Raw genomic sequence first — 21,221 nt, 5'->3', positions numbered from 1 at the left:
CTCATTTTTCATCAAGCTCTTTCTTCTCAGCCTCTTTGTACACCATACATACAAATAAAAACCATCAGCACATTTGTAACAGTACACAAGTTTATTCCAGGAAACTAGCAGGCGAAGCCTGGGTCCTATGTGGCTCAGAGGTGCATGCAAACTTGGGGTTGTGTAGAAGTTGTGCCTCCCCTTTCCTGCCAACTAGGACTGGGATAGTGCCCCCAAATATGTGGCACTATTGCACATAACTCCTGGAAAAAGATAAGGCTAGATCTCCCTCTAAAGCAACAGTTGATGTCCCACCTCTATAGTTTTGACTGTCTTCAAAGTTACCTGTGCCCATTTCTCTACCTAGCCAGCACCAACCACTTTCAGGGTGGTAATAAAGATTAAAGACATTCAGCAGCTGATCCACATACACACCACTGTCTGCTTAGTGCTCAGGCAGACACACATAAACAAATTGCTTCACTTCATATTTTTAGCAAATGCACCAACATTTGGGGATGAAGGAAAGCTCTCCTGCACTTAGGACAAAAGCTGCCAAGAATGAAGACTGGCCCAAACCAGCAATGACTCAAGGATATAGCTGTGGAGAGAAGGAATTCAAAATGTGGATAAAAACAGCAATTTAATACCGACTGGACTAGCAAGGCTGGAAATGCATGAATGACCAACGAGGCAGTGGATGAGGACTGGCCTTCAGTTCAGCACAGAGATGCTGGCTCCACAGTGTTACCAGCCAAATGCTCAACTAGACAGGCTCTCGCTCTGGGCCAGAACCAAAAAGGGCTCAAGACCTCTCTGCTCCAGAAGGCTCAGAAATGAATGCTGGCATGGCTCTGGGTGAATGGGACTCGTGGGTTGGAGCCATCAGAAGCAGTGGGTTCCCCTCACCAGAGCTGAGTCTCACGGATTTCTGAGATAGTTTGGCTGGCTTTTTGCAATGCCTGTAAGAGAAGAAAATACCTTGCTGAGTGATTAATAGATGTTCTAATGCCATCTTTCAACCCAAACGGGCTGGGCTTTCAAGGTAGTGGTGCCAGAGCATGGGCACTAGTCTGACTCTGAAGGCAAGGGCTTCATTTGAGAAGAGCCAGTTCTCCTGGATATAGGCTGTTTTAAAAGTTTTCAAAAGCCAGAGAAGCAGCGCAGTTCTTTCAGTATTTTGAGAAACCTAAAAGTAAGAAACTGTGCTGCTGAGCCAAAGAGAACTTTCCCCATCTCCTGTGAGTAGCTCCTAAATTCTATCCAAGGAGTCTTGCCCTCGTCCCCTCACCTTGAGCATATTGGCAGCCTCATTGCGTTGCTGAGCCATGTCCTCAGACTCTGTCAGCAATGTGTCAAGGAGCTGTGGCTTGTACAACTGGCCCACGAGTTCACTCTGAAGGTGGTCTTTGACGTAGTTCACCAGGAAATGCATCACTGTTTTGGGGACACTACAGGGTGGAAAGCAGAGATATCTTTTCATATAAAGCTTGTGAGATCTTGCAGACATCCGAGGCCTACAATTCCCTTCTTGCCCCAACCTTACCTCCCCTGCTTGGCCCTACAGGGCTAGGTAGATCCATCACTGTGGACCAACAGCTGCTACTTACCCAATTACATAATTTCTTCTTCAAAAAGTATTGAGCTATGAACTGGCTGCAATATTCATTTCAGTCGGACTATTTTAGTAATTCTGAGTAACGAAGAGGATGGGAATCTTTAATTTACCCACATACACAAAGATCATGAAGAAATCCAAATCTACAGTGCACATATGAAGGACACAGACACATTGTGCTATCACCCAGTACTTTGCATGCTCCTTTCTCAACTCCTAAGAAGTAGGGAACATTCACTTTGTATAAAAAACCCCAAACCCAGATGCTCTCACAACTGGACACATCTGGCCCACATGTGCCCATGCTAGATCCCTTGCCAACTTGAAGTTACCTGTCTTGTATGCTTTTGCGCACAATGAGGAAATAGGACTTGATAAGGCGGCGGATGACCTCGCAGTCTCGCTGTTCCCGTTGGCTCAGTTTGCGTGTAGCAGGCATGGGCTAGGGAAAGTCAAGGAAGACTACTGTGAGAGGAAATTGCCAGAGGTGGTGGTAATAGAGCTGGTGGAACAGTTTCTACACTCTTGGCCAAGATCAGTGAGACAAGATATAGCATATTGTGTGGGGTGGGCAGAGGACAGGTAATCTGTACAGGCAACTCCCAAATTATGTGGGGGTTACATTACAGGCCCCCCTGCATGAAACACAAACTCTGTATATTGGGAACACCCTGGGGGGGGGGGCAGAGGGGCTTGCTTAGCTGACATGCGGGTAAGCAGCTGCTGTGCTACCCCACACATCAGCTGTTAGGCCAGAAGACCTCAACAAGGCCCCACTGGACCCTCCCCAGAACCCAAAGAGGATGTCCTCAAGCCAGTAATGTCCTCTTTTCAATTAATGTTCTGCCTCTAGGTCACCAACCCACCTCTCCACCTCACCAACCCTGTACTTCCAGGTTCCCGCACAGCTGACCGTGTCTAGCAGGTTGACTGCATGGGACCGACTAGGGCTGGAATAGACGGAGGTCTGCGAGGACCCCTTGGGTCTGTCATCTGCACTAGGTTCTTCTGCTTTTTCACTTTTCCATCGCCGGGCACCATCTGGAACGGATTCAGTCTGAGAAGGGAATAAATGTGAGAGTGGGCTGTGGGGTTATTCTTAGGGCAGGCATCAAGGCAGTAGAAAGGGTGGTAGTGGTTGGATCATACCTTAGAACTGCTCACGGAGGCAGAAACGAGAGCTGTGTCAATGAAGTCTGGGTGCTTGGTGTTAATGTAGGCCAGTTCAATTGCAACCAGATTGTGCACCTAGGAGAAAAGGCATTGACTGTTGGAACATTTGGCCCCAAATCTGGAACAGGAACCAGCTTCCACTCCTCCATTCTTTGAAGAAACAACCATCATTACCATCTCATTTGTGATGGGCAGCCTCCTGCGAAGGACTCCTGTCACCACCTCCACAATCGCCTCATGCAACTTAGGAAAACGCAACAGCTCCTGAAAAAGGGGTGAGGAGGAATTGAGAGAAGCAATTTGGACATTTATTTTTTATTTTTTAAAGACCTGCTACCTTTTGGCTCTACAATTCGTTTGTCAATGAAGCTTACAAAGACACAAATTGAAATACAGTGGTACCTCGGTTTATGAACACAATTGGTTCCAGAAGTTTGTTCATAAACTGAAGCGTTCATAAACTAAAGCGAACTTTCCCATTGAAAGTAATGAAAAGTGAATTAATCCGTTCCAGATGGGTCCGCAGCGTTCGTAAACCGAAAATTCGTAAACCGAGGTGTTCGTATACCGAAGTTCCACTGTACAGTACTATTGTACTGCTAATACACACAAAAGATACATTAAAAAAAACAAGCAGAGCACAGGATATAATAATGGAAAAATCTTTATAAAAAGCATTATGCAGAAATAGTCAAACTTTGTTCGCTCCCTAGCCATTGGAATTCAGACTATAAGCTTATGGAAGGCAGGAACCTGACTTCTTTTGTTTATTTTGCACCATCAGCTTATGCGAAGCAACATGAACCAACAACAACGTCTTGTAGGAAAAGTTTCAGAAAACTGCCTTACTTATTTGCATCATTGTATGCTGAAAGAATGATTTTATGGCAAAACCATCAACAATATGGGAAGAAAGACAATGTTATGAGGCCAACTTCTCACTTATTTCAGTATTTCCAGCATAATCCAGAATCATAGAGTTGGAAGGGACTCCAAGGGTCATTTAGTCCAACCTCCTGCAATGCAGGAATCTCAGCTAAAGCATCCATGACAGACGGCCATCCAACCTCTGCTTAAAACCCACCAAGGAAGGAGAGTCCACAACCTCCCAAAGGAGACTGTTCCACTGTCAAACAGCTCTTGCTGTCAGAAAGTTCTTCCTTATGTTTAGCCGGAATCTCCTTTCTAGTAATCTGAAGCCAGTGGTTCGAGTCCTACCCTCTAGAGCAAGAAAAAACCAAGCTTGTTCCCTCTTCCATGTGACAGCCCTTAAGATATTTGAAGATAGCTATCATATTTCCTCTCAGTCTCCTCTTTTCCAGGTTAAACATACCCAGCTCCTTCAACTGTTCCTCGGAAGACCCTTGATCATCTTGGTTGCCTTCCTCTGCACACACTCCAGCTTGTCAACATCCTTCTTAAATTGTGGTGCCCAGAATTGGACACAGACTTCCAAGTGTGGGTCTGACCAAGGCAGAATAGAGTGGTACTATTACTTGCCTTGATATTGACACTATACTGCCTGGAGTTGGTTAGAGCAGGTGCTGATAATGTCAAGGTTGCAGGTTTGAGCCCCATATGGGACAACTGCATTGCAGGGTGTTGTACTAGATGACCCTAAGGGTCCCTTCCAACTCTACAGTTCTATGATTCTATGACACATTCTAGAATAGCATTAGTGCATGGCTCAGTAGAGCGCTTATGCGCATGACGAAACCCGGAAAAATACTTCCGGGTTTACCGTATACATATCCCAAAGGATACGTAACCGGAGGTGAACGTAAGTAGAGGTACCACTGTATTTGCCTACAACTGACCAGTTGAAATAAGGTCATCAGGGCCTGTCTAAAAGCCTACAAAGAGCAGGCCATGAAGGCCTCTCCCGGAAGGCAACTCCTGAAGGCTGCTTAGGCCTTGGGCACTACCACCCAGGCAGTAATCTACTGTACAAAAAATAAAATAAAAATGATTGCCATAGCAACTGGCCTGGCTCTGCAAGCACCCCTTCTCTCCTCTTCAACTCAGTCGGCCGGGGGATAAAAGACAAAGCAAAAATCCTAAGGTGTGGAGGTAGAGGAAGGAAATTGGGGCAAGTTGCTCAAAGGGGGCATCTGGGAGTGGGCTCAACCAATGATCTTTCTGAACTGAAGCTCAGCAGGGCTTCCAGAGTAAGGAAGAGTGTGGAGAAAGGAGGTGCAGGCTGCATTTTTCTCTTTCTTTGCAATACATACAAACCATTCGTGTTACAGAATGGGCTTGAGCAAAATACTTCCAATTCTAACAAGAGCCATGTAGGGCAAGGCTCTGTCTCTTCTGTTTGAAGTGCAGCAATTTAAAGCAAGAGTGGTAGCCAATAGGGCTGCTCATGAGCTGCTCCACTATAACACAGGAGGACCCAACTTCAAAGTTGATCCCAGTGGGCTTTCTGCAAGCGCTAGTCAGATGACTGCTTGCCAAGCAGCAATGGGGAGTGCACTTTAGAATTCTCAGTTGTTCCTTTGCAGTTGTAATTGCCTGCCTGGCACATGATGTCCACACATGAGGTGTGGGGCAGGTGGCTGTGGTTTAGGGGGAAATAACCTCTGGAAAATTAGGACCTGCTGGCTAGAAATTTCTCAGTGCTCCTTTAGAAGGCCAAAAGTATTTGGAAATGAGCACAGCTCTTTGTGAGATCATTGAGCTTTTTGGCAATGCAAAGGTTGCCTTACTGTTGGCAGGAGAGCCTTTGTTAAGCAAATGTTTCACACAGACGCCCCATGGAGTCTAATGGTGTTTACTTTCATGTAATGCATGCACAGGCCCTGTTTTAATCTGTAGAATCACAAATGCCTGCAATAAAAGGCCAAACAAATGGGGTTCTGAAACCCATGCTATTGGGAATGGCCCTAGTGTCAGGAAGGCCATACCTGTGTGTTGTAGGTGGAACAGTGCTGGATAATGCGCTGCAGCTCCTCGTGCACCAACTCCACACAGCGAAGGCTTGGTTCCTCCAGGCGCTTGATCTGACGTTTCACAAGTAGCTCAAAGGAGACTTCAGGGACAAAGAGGGCTGGACGGGGTCCCTGCAGGGTGGAGAAACCCCATCAGTATAAACTGCTACCCAGGGCTGGGCAGGAAGATGACCAACTAAGGCATGAGAGGCTAGAAGCGGCCATGATTTGAGCCCACCCATGCCTAGTTATGGCAGCATCTCCCCAAAAAGTCATATTCAGCTGAAGGGCATTTCTTGATTTCAGCTTTCTGCCTTAGAAGGGCCCTGCTAGTTTCAGTAAGTACCAGAGACAAGATATGAATAACTACTGGCATTTATATTTTCCAAAGGAATTGTAACCACTGGCTTCTTTGTCCCAGCATGCCTTGCTGCAACCAGAAACCTTTTTTTTTTTGCACCAAAACCCAAGAACTTTTAGTCAGAATCAACTCTCACTGCATTCAAGCAGGCTCAGCCCAAAATAAATCTGCATAAGAATCGCAGCTCAGTTCTGCAAAAACTCCCCTTCATTTCATTTTTAGACATTACAAATGGCAGACGGGACTTCCAGCATCCATAGCAACACTGGTCTCTTCCTCCCTCTTCTTAAAGTACTTAACATCCAGCCTGAACAGACCTCTGGTCAACTTAAAAGTTTACACATTGCTTCAAGATTTTTGGTTGGGACTAATAAAGCTGGTTTTACTTTATCATCATCATCATCACCACCACCACCACCACCATCCCTCCCTTTGCCCTAATGTCCCAGGGTGTGTTATAACAATTTAAAATACAACACTGAAAACAGTTTAAAAGCTTAACAGTTACAAAAAAAAAATGCAATCACAAAAGGCTGGGTCCTGAAAATATACAGCTCAGGTGTCAAATGCCAGGCAAAGAGTTTCATCTCCAGCATTTGCCAGCAGCTGTATAATGAAGATGCCAGATGCTCCTTTGTGGGGTAGAGAGTTCCACAACAAGTTCTTATTTCCAGATTTCGGTGTGGTTTTCCAGCTTGGATCTTCTCTCATCCTTGTTCAAATCAGTTCTTTTGCTGCTCATCTGATTAATTGCAGCTCCTCTGGCTCTGCTCGCACTACTCAAGGTCACATTTTTCTTCGCACAGATAACAGTCAAACTGCAGCATGAAGTAGCTCTTGCAGAGAAGAACATTCTGGAAGCAGCATGGCCATTGATTTCCAATACAGTGGTACCTTGGTTTACGAACTTAAACCGAAACCGTTCTTAAACCAAGATGCGCTTTCCCCAATGAGGCCTCCCGCCGCCAGTGCCCTTCCACCAGTCAGTTTCCATTTGTAGACCCAGGTAAAGTTTGCAAACCAGAACACTACTTCTGGTTTTGGGGAGTTCGTAAACCGAATTGTTCGTAAACAAGACTGTTCTTAAACCAAGGTACCACTGTACTATGATGCCATATAAACATATCTTTTCCCGTACAGATGTACCGTATATTCCGGCGTATAAGACAACCCCCAACTTTTCCAGTTAGAGTTTGGGATATACTCGCAGTATAAGAAATTCGACCTGGCCTATAAGATGACCCCCGACTTTTGAGAAGATCTTCCTGGGTTAAAAAGTAGTCTTATACACAGGAATATACAGTACCTATCATGATATGTGTCAAGCTGCGTCCCGTTTGATTCAGTCTCTTCATTGCCTACATACCTTCCATCATAGCAAGGCCAGCTGTGAATTTTCTTAGTCTAAAGGTAAAGGGACCACTGAGCATTAGGTCCAGTTGTGACCGACTCCTGCGTTATTGGCCGAGGGAGCCGGCGTACAGTCATGTGGCCAGCATGACTAAGCTGCTTCTGGCGAACCAGAGCAGCGCACGGAAACGCCGTTTACCTTCCTGCTGGAGCAGTACCTATTTATCTACTTGCAGTTTGACATGCTTTTGAACTGCTAGATTGGCAAGAGCTGGGACCGAGCAACGGGAACTCACCCCGTCACGGGGATTCGAACCGCCGACCTTCTGATCAGCAAGCCCTAGACTCTGTGGTTTAACCCACAGCACCACCCGCGTCCCTAGCGCTTTCTTAGTCTAAAGAGTTGTAAATCACAGTAGTTGCATTTCTTCCTCCCGCAACACTGAACACCATCAAAAGATGGTCATCAATATCACCCAGCCACTCCTTGGTAGAAGAAGGGCAGGCATAGTAACACCTGTCAGGGAGGAATGATGGAGACCCCCATCTCAGGAAGCTTCCAGTCGGGGCAGTTAGTAGCTGCTGGGGGGAGGGGAGTAGGCACTCTGAGCTCAGCTTTGAAGGAGCACAGTCCATGATCTCCATATATTTCTGTAAAGTCTCTCATGTGTCTGGTTTCACTCGGCAGTTAACCATGTGAGCTGTCTAGTGGCTTCCTCATGACAATACCTTTTCCAATACTTTATCCAATTCTCCCATTTTCCTCCACAAAGCAGTCTTTTATCAAACATCACATGCCTCTTTTTCTCATTGTTCAGGAGAGGGCAGAGAGAGCCAGATGCAAAAATTGTAACAAAACATGAAGTCATCTGCTCTCCTCCTTTTCCATTCACAACTACTGCAAAAACATGAAAATACCTTCAAATGTTCCAATGTTTTAGGCAGCTGGTTTAGTTGCAGCTTATTTGCATATCTTGCACAGAGAGTGCTTCACAATTTGTCCAATTAGCCAGATTAGGGAGAAATCTTTCCATAAATCATGCTGGTAGCGGAGGCTTGTTCTTTAGCAGCGGGCTCACGCCCAGCACCACCCCTATTCTGCCTTCTGAAGGAGCAGAAACGGGGTCAAACGGATGCGCCAGCAATCTTGACACTGAAGAGGGTCTGTAAGGAAGGAGGCAGTCTTTCAAGTATTGGGGGCCTAAGTTGTTCAACATTATAAGAACTAACATGAGCACTTGAACTGGGCCCAGAAATAAACTCTCAATCAGTGCAGCCATTTGTATGACACAACACTAGTCCTAGAAATGCCCATGTGCAGAAGCCAAGGGGGGTTGGCCTAGGAAATAGATAAAGGATGGAAGGGGGGTGGATCACTCAAACATAAAAACCGGACTTTGATTAGAAGAGGTGTGGCTTCCCTGTTCTCAAAGTGACCAACCAGATTCCTGTGCTGGGAGCCCCACAAGCGGGGTATGAGAATGATCGCCCTCTCTCAACCTACAGTTTGTCGTTGGGCCACTATGCAATGCAAGCTGTCTTACGCAATGTGCCCGCACAATTTATTAGGGGTGAACTGAGTTCTAGATGGCATAGGATGGGAGAGGGAGAAGAAGCTGAAAGCAGAGACCAATAGGTGAATGGCCTCAAAGGCATCCCAGCTCCACAATGGTGGCTTACGGTGGCATTTCGGATGGCTGTCAAGATATCCAGCATTGTAAGTCCAGCCAGAGGATCAATGGACTCCAGGGTGCGACCAAACGTCTCATGGAAAATGTAGCACATCCTGGCTCCTCCGCACCTGACAGGGAGGGAGGGAGAGTAGGTCAGCTTCAGAGAGCACAATCCCCCTTATTGATCCACATTGTGAGGCTCCTCCCCAGTCCCAGCCCTGCCAAGAGAGGTCACTCACAACTCCGATGTCTCAATGTTACGTGCCGTGCCCTCAATTGTGTTGCAGTACTCGGTGGCAAATTTGGTGATGATCTGAAGCAAGGTGGCGTTCTTGTCCTCAATGGGCTGCCCGTAGCTCTGTAGCACAGACTGGTACTGGGCAGTCAGCACATTCACCCGGGTCTTTAATTCAGGCAGGCAGTCACGAATATGGTGCATCAGCAGCCTTGAAGGCAGGGAGGAGAAAGAAATAAAACAGCATGCTCAGTAATTGCTGACATGGATGACCAGTCTGGCCTAGACTTTCAAGATTTCTAGTCCTCAAGGTTGTAGAAACTGACTCTCTGAAGCACCAGATACATCAGCAAAAGGTTCCAGTGTTCAGAGCATAGAGCCTTCTGTACTCACAACAGATAAGCCAGACACCTGCACCAGATCCTGGCCAGCCCCTTCCTGCTCACTCAGTCCCTCCCAACATCCAGCTCCTTTATTCATCAATAACCGCTGTGCCTTGGCACCCCCTCACCTATTGAGAGTCTTAGCCAGGTGACGTGTGCCATTTCGGTTGGCAAGCGATGGGTACTTCTTCTGCAAGAAGCCCTGCTCATCTTGGAGGGACTCACTGATGCTCTTGTTGCTGTTGATATCATGTTGGCTCCTAGTAGAGGAAGCAGGGAGATCATAGCAACAAACTAACCTACACAAGTTGGAGTGATGTCTTGAAGCAAGCGTCTATTCCCCCAACCATGCCACCCAAGACAATAGATAATACATCCTTCAAGAAGGTCCTGCCCTACTGAAAGTGGGGTTCTGCCATCAGACACTCCGAATCCGGGCCAGATCCCATATTCCCTGTTATCCAGCACTACTGACCTGTTGACCACCCCAATGATGCCCAGCTTGACGGGAATAACCCGACCCATTAGCACATCCATGGCATCTGTCCCAGCATCCATCAGGTCCAGCTTGGTGATCACAGCCAGTGTCCTTCGCCCTGCACGGGGATCAGCACAGGATGAAAGCCTGCTCCTTCCTTTATTCCCTCTGCCCCAGCCTGGTCTGCATATTCCTTGCTCCATCCCCCTCCTTTACCTACACATACATTCTCTCAGTTTCCATCACTACTGATCTGCCCCAGTTCTCTCACCCCATTCCAACATGTGCAGCAACTTAGCTCCATCATCCTGTTGCTCTTCCTGGGGACCAAGCACTGACCTCCTGACCACCAACACATGCTGCTATTAAATCGAGGCACACAACAACACATGCCATACCATCAGGGTCGACATCGCGTGCCAGCTTTAGTGCCTCTGACGTGGCCATGTCTGTATTGGCAGCTGTCACAGCCAGGATCAAGCAGTTTGGGTTGGAGATGTAGGACAGGATCATGTCCCGTACTTGAACCTCAATGTCGTGGGGCTGATCCCCAACGGGCACCTGCAGTATACAAAGGAAAGACTAGAAATTGCTACAAGACTAAGGAAGACGCCCACAAAATGTCACACTCCAGGTTCTCTTTCCAGCTTGGTATCATAATGGGCCAAGTACTGGAGGGAAGTTTACACAGTTGCCTCCAATTTCCCATTCTGTTTCCACCCTGAGAGAGGAAAAGCCAGATCAAAGATTTCTTACTGGAAGAAGGGAAACCAAGCTAATAAATAGGAGAGCCTCATAGGAAGAAGGAAATCAGAGAAAGAAGGCCTGGGTTCACCTCCCCATGAAGCTAGCCCATTACATTCACCATTACACACACAAATGATGATACAGAGGCAACATAAAGCTGAATGTAGTTGGGCATGTACTCTTGACTTTAAGAAAGCCAATTTAAAAAGCTTAAGGAGCCACTGGATGAGAACCCATGATCAAATATACTCAAAGAGAAGGGAGTCCAAGATGGATGAGAGTTTCTTAAATGTGAAATGTTGAAGGTACAAATGCAAGAAAGATGGTCCAACATGCCAGACAAATCTCATTTCAATTTTTGATAAGCATACAAGCTTGGTGGATTGAGGAATGCTGTGGACTTAGTGCAGGGTTGCCATATTTCAAAAAGTAAAAACCAGGACACCCTGAAACAGCTTTTTTTAGACAAACCCCCAAAGTTGTTGAGCTTTCTCCCCCCCCCCCCCAAAAAAAGCCAAAAAACCAAGGTGATAAAGGGCCTGGAAACCAAGCCTTATGTAGAACAGTTGAGGGAATTGGGTATGTTTGGTAAAAGGAGACTGAGAGGAGATATGACAGCCATCTTCCAATATCTAAAGGGTTGTCACAAGTAAGATGGAGCAAGCTTGCTTTCTCTTGCTGTTGGAGGGTAGGACTCGAACCAATGGATTCAAGTTACAAGAAAAAATATTCCGACTAAACATCAGGAAGAACTTTTTGACAGTAAGAGCTGTTCAACAGTGGATTCTATGAAGTAAGTGTGTGCACCAACTGTAGCCTTCATTTTCACCTATTTCCTTGCATTGGTCTTCTGCTTCCCCCTTCCCTCCCACTCTTGATCCCCTCTCACTTGTAATAAACCACCTGCATTTCAACTGAGTTACTTTCAAGTGCAGCATGTATTTCTTTCCCAGATGTGGAGCCTTCACAGCTCACTGTGCCAATTGCTGGAACTGGCTGCTCCCCTTTCCCCAACCACCTTCGTTTTCTGTGTTTTGCACAGAAGTGGCAGCTTGTACAGGGAGCAGAAAGGCCCTCTATGCAGGCTGCCACTACTGCTCAAAATACAGAAAACTAAGGTGGATGGGGAAGCCAGAATCACTTCTTTTTCCCTTCCTGACCTGTTTATTGTTTTGAAGTGTACACCATATACAACAGCAACGCAGTTGTCTACCGTAATTTGTTTCAGGTGTAAAAATGCCCGAGGCCTGCCCTCACTCTTCTCCCCTCCCACTCTCAGCTGTTTGTCGGTCAACTGGGACCAAGTGGCTGGGCAGAGGGGTTGCAGGGGAAAGGAGTGGCTGATGTAAAGGGGAAGCACCCTATCAAAATTTTCCCCTACAGATGTGACCGCCTCATCATTTCTGCACACTTGATTCTAAGGCTAGAAACCACATACTTATTGCCAATTGCAATTTCCACCATTGGCATCACTGAGGAAGTGGCCAGCATCTCCTCGCTTTCTCTGGAAGCCAATTGCTCACTTTCTCCACTGCCTCTCACCTTGGTGATTCCTGGAAGGTCAACTAGTGTCAAGTTGAGGACATGTGGGGAGTAGATCTTCAAGTACAGGGGCTCTGGGCTGATTCCCTGCATGCATTTTAAAAAAAAATCAGTTAAAGAAAGATAATATGGGAGCTCAAAGAACAGGATTCTCACCAGAGTGGGGAGGAGCTCAGTACCTTATTGGTCCCAGTGGTCCGCTCCGTCTCGATTTCAATCTCCTGCTGAATCTCGCTGAAGTCAGTGAAAATCTGGGGGGAAAGACAGGGACCAAGAGAGCTGGCTGTTGCCAGTATCAAACCCAGAAGGATTGCATTTCCGTTTAGAAGTCAAGAGGGTTGCAGGAAAGGATGCAGCTAAAGTTCTTTGATTCCTCCTCTCCCACCCTCTCACCTGCTCCTGGGCAGAATCAGAGTCCTGCTCACTACAGTAGGGAGAACATATGGGGGAGTGGGGAGTGTAGAGAACAGAGCAGAAGAGGACATAGTTCAACTGCATCATCACCCAAAGTTTCTTACTTTTTTAAGAAAAAATGATTTCAAATACTTCTCAGCTGCAGTACAAAACCTGAGGGCACTCAAGAAACTCCCTCAAGCAGTTTGGTTGGCTCCCTTTCAGTCTTTAGGTGAATTATCAAGAGGCATTTGTAGCTCAACAGGCTTCTAGGTTAGTGGTTCCCAAGTGAGTTTTAAAACCAAAATGTTAGTTAAAAACATGGATAACCAAGTTAAAATGAAATTAGGGGAAATTACTGGCTGGAAAATAGATTAAAAAGTGAAGCATTTAGGAGTGAGGGTATCAACAAACCATCATAACATCTATAAGAATAACTATGTGAAAACTTTAAAAAAGATTTAGATATATGGGGCAGAATAATTATCATCTTACTATCATGTGTTTGACTCTAACATACTATGCATTGATGATATTATAAAACAGAAAAGCAAATAAACAAATATAAAAAAACAGAAAGGAAGTGAGAATGGAGAGAAAGAAGAAAAAGAAATTGGGCTCTTTGCTCAATACTTCACTGAGCAGAAAATCACAACATTTGGGAAATGGCCCTTATTAAGATCATTTCTAGAATTCTTTATTGTGGTTTATTATTTACAAAACACATACTCTGGAAGAGAAAGCATAGTGAATTTAAAAAGTGAGGTGTTTTTTTTTTTTAAAAAAAGGATGCAATATGTAGAAGAGCCATTCAAGAACTGCATGCAAAAAGGGAAGCCAATACTAACAAACAAGATTTTAAACTAGGTCAGAAATGGAAAGATCCTGCCATTCCCTACTGCTTCAAACTTAGACAAAAAATACATATCTGGTGTGTGGGTGTTTTAAATTCTCCCCTCCATAAGAGAGGTTGACCAGCTGCAAGCTCAGTCTCTAGCTTAACAGCCTCCAGTCCTTTCCCTTTGGGGGCAAGTCCTGAGCTCTTTGGACAAAAAACAGAGAAGGAAACACTGGATGAGTAAAGCTGACAGGCTGGTAGGCAAAGTAGGGAATAGCTGCCTCTTTCCCTCAAAAGAGACATTACAGCTCCATTTAAAACATGAATGAGTACCCTATGTCCCTCCAGGTGTTGATGGACTCCACCTCCCATCAGTCCCAGTCCACATGGCCAATGCTCAGGGATGATGGGAGTTGCACTCAAATAAAGATCTACCTGGAGTGCCAGGAATTCCCCATCCCTGGTTTAAAATAAGGAGGAAAGGCACTTCCGGTCTACTGCCAGCGCTGTGCGGCGACGTTTCCCTCGAGCTCCGAGGGAACGGGCTTCGAGAGGGGGAGGGGAGAGCCGCGAGAGCGACGTGGCCCCCGAAAGAGCTCCAGATAGAGCGTTCTGGAGACGAAGACTCGGCAGAGCCCGAAAAAGCGACCCATTTACTCCCCGGTAAGCCCCAGCAGGAGCTCCGGTGCGAGTGGGGTGTTGCGGGCCATCGAGCGCCATTGTTACCCTCTGGAAGTGAAGCTCCGAGCCGGCAGCGGAGAGCAGTGGATTGTTCCCAAAGAAAAAGAATTGACATTGGGCACCGTGAGTAAAAATTTCGATTGGCAATATATTTTTAAAGAATTGGTCACGGTGGGAGACTCTAAAAATGGAAGTCGGTCTCCCACATTGATTATGTTGTGATGCAGTAACCTGATCCCCAGCTGGGAAAGTGAAAGGAAGCAATTAATTTACCAGGAATTAGACTTTTAAAAATCCCCCAGGAGGCTGGATCTAGGTTCCTGGAGAGATCAGTGAATGGATTTATAATTTTGTTGTTATCAAGATGGGACTATTTTATTGACAATTGGATTGGAGCGGAATAGCCAGAACTGGACTTAAAATGGCTTCTACTTGGAAATTTGACTCCTGCCACATCTGGATTTGTTATCTTCTGTTTTCCCATGGGATCTGAGAAGGCAAGACTGATGGCAGACTCAACATCATCACAAGATTCATACTGGCAAAAGATCTATCTGGAACTTTTGGACATTAAAAGATGAACTGGTCAAGAACAATAAGCAATTGCGACAAATTAATGAACATGGAAAATGATGTAGAAAGAGAAAGAGACCTGTTCCGAGGAATTAGAGGCAAAATCACAAATGACAGACAGTATTAACAATTTGGAAGAACTCAAAAGTTGCAAAGGAGAGGAGGAAGAAGGCTGGCAAAATGTCTCACAAGTGGGAGATGTGGAACAGAATTTGGATCTGAATAAAGAACTCCTCAAGGGAGAACCAGGGGGGGACTATTGCACTCCCAGTGAGAGAGGGAGTGCAAGGAAATCTCTGGGAAAATGGGAAGAAGGAGGGTGTTGGGAAGCAGTAAGAGAAGTGTGGAAACAGCAGAGTAGGTTTAAAAAATGTTGGTGGAAGTCTTCAGAAAGAGTGGGAGTGGGTTAAAAAGGTTAATCGTGTGATTTTAGGCTGGACTGATTGAAAAAGTCTGACATTGGTAGGAAATATGGAATTCGCTGAGATATCTGGGAAATCTAGGTCCGGGGAAGGGGGGGATGAATGAAATATTAAAATGGAGTTTCATTGCTGGTAAAAATTTAAGCTAAGGGGAGATATAATTAATTATAAGGATATAAAAAAATTGAGTTTATAGATAAAATTGAATGGTGATAATTAGAGAGGAATTATAATGTGAAAACTGATTATAAAATGGATTAATTGAAATAGGGAATCAATGAGGGGGGAGCCGGGGAAGTCTATAATGTTAAGAAGATATTATAAGATTATTAGATTTTTTCTATTTTTTTCTCTGTCTTTTTCTTTTCCTGTGTTTTTTTCTTTTTGCATTTTGTATTTTTATGTATTGTTTTTTCATATGTGTAAAACGAATAAAGATGAATTAAAAGATAAAAAATAAAATAAGGAGGAAATAGGCAGCAAACAAGGTGGTGGAGCAAGGCAAGTCTATCTGAAGGGCTGCAACACCCTCTCTTCCTTCCCCATCCTACGTTTCATTCCAGGTGGAAGTTAATTTTCCTTGTGGCATGCATGCTGCAAGAGGAACTGCTCTTCGTCCTCGAGAGCGGTCCCAATTGCTGCATCTTGTCTGAACTTCATGGAATGGAGAGTCTTGTGTCATTCACTTGCAGAGCATGAGAGAAGGGGACCTGCCATTAGAAAGCACCTGTGTCTTATTCACAGCGATTGTCCCCATGCCTCCAACCCTGTTCCTCAGTGATTTGGGGGAGGGGAGAAACAATTGAGTTTGCCCCTGGGAAGAGAGTCCTCTGTTTGCCTGAAGCATTTGCACTTTTGTCACGTGGCAGCTGTCTGTCCTGCCTAGGGGACTGGACCTGCTCTGACCACCGCTGCAGCCCTTCACATCACCCAGGCTGTACCTTGTGCTTGCAGTGCAGGAAGGTGGCCCACTCATCAGCCTGGATACCTGCAAACAAAGAAAACCAGAAAAAATAGAATCATAGAGTTGGAAGAGACCACAAGGGCCATCCAATCCAACCCCCTGCCGAGCAGGAAACCCCATCAAAGCATTCTTGACATATGCCTGTCAAGCCTCTGCTTAAAGACCTCCAAAGAAGGAGACTCCACCACACTCCTTGGTAGCAAATTCCACTGCCGAACAGCTCTTACTGTCAGGAAGTTCTTCCTAATGTTTAAGTCAGGGAACTTTGGTATCCATTCCTCTCATGGAAGGATGCTGTCAGCTTCGTTCTGGAGCAGACAGAGGCCGGGAATAAGGACAGACAAAGAGATATAAGGACGCTGGAATGTGAGAGGGAGGAGGGACAGCTGCCCGACTACAGAAAGCAGGCAGCAGATGACAACAGTAACCTGATTCCTGAGTATAGTGGGCAAGGAAAGGGGGGCCGAGCAGGGATACACAGACTGGCAGTTTGAGCTCAGACACAGAGGAAGGAAAGCCAGGAAAGTTTCCCCCAAAAAAACTCACAGGCAGGAAAGGGTAAGTGAGAGGCGGGGGAAAGAACAAAAGCGAAAGGGCTTTCCCCCTGTTGGAGGAAGAGGAAGGGGCGGAGTTTAGACTCGGGCAACTGCGAACTTGGAGACAGACACAGAGCTCTGGAGTGATTTGTGTGTTTGAGTAATAAACCTGAGTTAATTACTGCCGGGTGTCTCCCTTCTGTGGGAGAGCCAAGCCATTACAGATGCCAACTGAAATAAAATATTTGGGGGGGGGGCATATAAGCCCCACCCCACATAATCAATCGCAAGACAGAGAAAACACACACCATTTGAATGGCAATGCCTATTAATGAGGAGGGCTCAAATATTTTTGTGTGTGTGTGTGTGAAGGGACCTTAGCCCCTAGGAGTTGGCTCCTATGCTCATGAGATGGAATACTACACTGCAAAGATGCTTCCCAACAGCCAAAGGCAGGCTACTCTACCCACCATGCTACCTTTGTGAAACAGACAAGCCAATGACTTCTAGAAGAAACAAATCCAAACCAACCCTTGTTCTTCTCCCAATTCCCATTCCAATGATCAATCTTGCAAATGGTTGTCTCAAACATAGGGCACTCACCCCCAGTTCCTCTTGCATCCATCTTCTCTCTCACTCAGTACACTCCAGCCTAAAACTCTCCACTTAGAAGACTTGCCCCCTAACTCCCAGGTGTGTACTTGATGGCTGTGGCTCCTCAGGGAGGGGATAGCAACCTGCTCTTTCTCAGTTATGTGCTTGGCTTAATTTCCACTATTTTTTTTTGCCACGGTCAACTCCTTATAGTCACAACCGAGTTGAACTATGGCTCAAATTACATAAGCCTTTGTTTGGGTCACTGTCAAAGGCCACCCCCAAGCCACACATCTTAGGCGTCCTGCCTTTGGCAAAAACCAGCATCTCCAGCAACTATCCCCAGAAAACAGTCTATAAAGTGTAAGCAGTGACAAGCAATGCAGCATAGCCTCATCAGCCCTTTAGTTAAATCCCTAAGTTTCAATAGTTTTCAAGGAAAAAGAACTGGAGGAAAATAACAGTTTGGATAACTTTCAGTGGGACTAGATCCACTAGCCACATACACGAGCCAACACTCCCCTCTCAGAACCAAAGCCAAGCCCCAGGCATCCCCTGCTGGGATGAGGACCCAATCCCCAGTTCGTGTCTTACCGCTTTCTCCACTGGCTGTCTGCCTTCTCTCCTCTAGTGTTGGGACATGCACCAGTTGCAGGACGAGAGGCCGGCGTGTGACAATGCCAGAGCCACGAGGCAAGAAGTCCCGGCCTACAATGCTCTCCAGCACAGAGCTCTTCCCACTGCTCTGTGGAGACAGGCAGTGTTAGAAGTAGAGGATGCAAAGCAGTAATATGACGCACTGTCGTCCTAAGAAGAAAGCAGTTTCACTCCAGGGAGTTCTAGCCTGTGTACTGGTACAGAGAAAGAAGACTGTACTGCATACCATAAAGCATTCCTGGTGTTCTTGAAAGCTACCATACAGATCACCTCAAGGTACCTTATCCAGCTTATATGAATAGAACAGGTGGAGGGGACACAGTTCCAACCAACATTTTCTTCACCTCTTGCTCTTGTACCGAATGGCAGCTTGAACTACAGACATTAGCAGGTAAGAATGTTTCCATCCCTTGAAAACACCAGCCTACTAGTTTAAACAACAACTTATTCTGTGAAAGGAACAGGAACAGGTCAGACCACTTTTTAAGGTTAGATGGCAACCCTAATTAACACTTATCTTGGGACCCCTGAAAACAGTGCAATTGTGGCAGGGTGAACATTTGGGATTCTTAGAAGAATTCTTCATCAAAGAAAAGTTGCCAGAATTCTAAAAGAATTTATAGCCATGGCAAGGATAATAAAACCAGTATTAGCTTGTGGTGTAGCTTTTTGTTTCAAAATCAAGAGATAACATAAAGAAAACCAAGATAGATCTCAACTGTTGCATCTATTACATCCCCTAGAAGGGGACACTGCTTTCATGACACTGCTGAAATGGTAGGCTATTTTTAACTCTGTACTTTTCTGTATCTATCCATCCCTCTCTCCCAGGATAGTCAAGGCAAGTCTTACCATTAGAAACAGTGAGTTGGCAGTTTGGGAAGCATTAATAAATGATCAGTTAGCTATTCTTATCATTTTGTTACTGAGAGATGAAGGGGAGGAAATTGCCAAATAGATTTCTCCACCTTGGGCTGGCCCTGGCGGAGCCACCTGTTTTAAGAAAGCCCCACAAGTGAGTTAAACGTGGAATGGTATCATTAGCAGATCCTTCCATTTTCATCAGACAGGCACTGATGCCTCTACAAAAATTCCTAGGGATTAATTTGCTGTCAGTAGAACTGGAGGCTTCCACACTACATTGGGAGAGCCACTGCATCAAGAATGAAAACTGCCCTGCCAAAAATCCATATAATGCAGTAGCTTGATTCCAACACAGTCAACTGTGTTTCTAGCAAGTCCGCTAGCTGGTCATGCATGTAATACCCATCCATCCCCCCAGGGTTTGTCCAGTTCACCTGGTGTTCAAAGACAGAACGCCTCAGAGCCTGGAAGTTCAGCTTGACTATCATAATGAGCCGTTACCATAGCCGGTGTAACAGTGCTGACTATGCATTCCATGAAGCAATGCTTTCTTTTATCTGTTCCTACAGCCTATTGATTTCCCTGGGGAAACCCTGCCAGATGGGAGGAGTATAATAAATTATTTGTTTGTTTGTTTCTCCATACTTTTCATATATAATTGCATAACCCTTTTCCCGGCCCCACCCATTAGTGGCCTTGTTTGGCGCGGGTATTTCCAAGCAGCAGCCATAGCAGTCAGGAGGGTCAAAGGCAAGCGGGAAGAAGAGGCAGCAGCAGGCGGATTCTCACCTGGGAACCAACTACCACGATCTGGGGCAGCTGGATGACTTCGGCTCCCACCGTGTTGAAGATCTCTTGCAGTTTGTTGATGACGGGGATGAGCGTCTCCATGGCGACGGAGGCGCAGAGGGAAAGGTGCTCCTCCCTACGAAGCAAGGAAACGGGTATCCGGCAGAATATGAGAAGCCGGCGGCGGAACTCCCCGCCACCCGCTCCGGGTCAGGATCCAGGGGCTCGAACTCCGGTCTCACCGCTCTCGCCTTCCCTGCCCCAAAACAGGGGCGTCCCAGGCGCCCCCTCGCCCCACGGGGAGTCACTCTGCACCTGGCGGCAGCCCCATTCCCTCTTCCACCCGGAAGCGCTGCCCACGCTTCGCCCGCCCCGACCTTTGCCTCTATTGGCCGGCATTTTTAGCACCGCTTATCTCTACAGGCTATCTACGTGTCTATCAAGCGAAAGGTCAGCTCCATTGGCGACGAGATTGACGGCGGGGCGGGACTACAGTTTCATTGGCCGGCTTGACCACCAATCGACTGAAAAGGGTTTTCAAAAGCCCGACCGCAGAAAAAGCTTCAGCGGGGCAGACGAGCCTCAAGCAACCGGGGAAGGAAGGACCCCCTCGAAGGCGGACGGGTCCTCGGTTCCGCCTGCGCTGACGCCCGAAGCCTCGCCCGGAAACGCGGCCGGCCGAGCCGCCTGGAGTCCCGGCAGCGGCTTCTGTGGCGCTGCGAGTCCCGTGGCGACTTCCCTCCGCCGGAGCAACAAGGGGCGAGGGCTTCCTCTCCGTCGTGCTCGCGCTGTTCACCCAGCACAAAAAGGAAGCTGGTGGGCCGGTGGGTTCCGAGTCCGCCCCGCTGCAGGACGAAGACGAGGCGCGAGAGGCTCGTGTCACCAATAGGCCCTCTTTGCCACCAGAAGCAACATTCAGCTTCAAGATGGTCCTGAGTTGTGATACTATGTTGAGAGAAAATCCTTTCTCTGTCATTTTCTTCACACCACACATAATTTTATACAGCTCTCACGTCTGCCACCATCTGTTCTCACATTTCTAAACTGAAAAGTCCCAACATGTTTTAAGCCTGCATCATAGATGTGTTTCAGCCCCTTGATCCTTTTAGTTTCCCTTTCCGCACTTTTAAAAAACTGGTGTCCCATTCAGGGGCGTAGCCAGGATCAAAACGGGGGGGGGGGGGAGCCATGCTCGTTCAGGGGCGGGGCCAAGGCACGGGAGGGGAGGGGCCATGAAGTGAGAATGTGGGCAGGGCTACAGGGCCAGCGGGCCTGATGACATCGTGGCGGCAGCTTCTGCTTGTGCTTGTGCTTGTGCTTCTGGGGCTGGCAGCGTCGGCGGCTATGTGCCCCTTCCTTTGCCTTCTCCCACCAACCCTGTGATCACTGTGTGTTTGTGTGTGTGCACGCGCGCACACACTCATGCACAACCTCAATAAAG

At 46.7% G+C, this 21,221-nt stretch overlaps 1 protein-coding gene across 2 annotated transcripts; it reads right to left on the bottom strand.

The window, feature by feature from the left end:
• Window positions 1-72: 72 nt before the first annotated feature.
• LOC118075203 (dynamin-1-like protein) lies at window positions 73-20,134 on the bottom strand. Of its 2 annotated transcripts, none has more exons than XR_015947324.1 (18): window positions 20,023-20,134; window positions 19,781-19,916; window positions 18,065-18,215; window positions 16,318-16,364; window positions 12,649-12,720; window positions 12,470-12,556; window positions 10,579-10,741; window positions 10,178-10,298; window positions 9,831-9,962; window positions 9,324-9,530; window positions 9,092-9,212; window positions 5,677-5,832; window positions 2,945-3,034; window positions 2,747-2,845; window positions 2,464-2,654; window positions 1,930-2,039; window positions 1,271-1,430; window positions 73-941 (listed from the first exon to the last, which is right to left on the bottom strand). XR_015947324.1 is itself a non-coding variant. In XM_035097079.3 (18 exons), the coding sequence occupies exons 2-18, from the start codon at window positions 19,880-19,882 to the stop codon at window positions 885-887; spliced, it is 2,019 nt and encodes a 672-aa protein (XP_034952970.1). In that variant the 5' UTR covers window positions 19,883-19,916; window positions 20,023-20,134; the 3' UTR covers window positions 73-884. The 2 variants fall into 2 exon arrangements, 1 of the variants encoding a protein (XP_034952970.1); XM_035097079.3 differs by having other exon boundaries at window positions 2,511-2,654.
• Between the last annotated feature and the right edge of the window lie 1,087 nt (window positions 20,135-21,221).

The sequence above is a fragment of the Zootoca vivipara genome, chromosome 15 (assembly GCF_965207765.1).
Source record: "Zootoca vivipara chromosome 15, rZooViv2.hap1.1, whole genome shotgun sequence".
NCBI classification, from domain to species: Eukaryota; Metazoa; Chordata; class Lepidosauria; order Squamata; family Lacertidae; genus Zootoca; species Zootoca vivipara.
The sequence above is the reverse complement of the archived record's forward strand: the minus strand, read 5'-3'. Positions and strand labels throughout refer to the sequence as shown.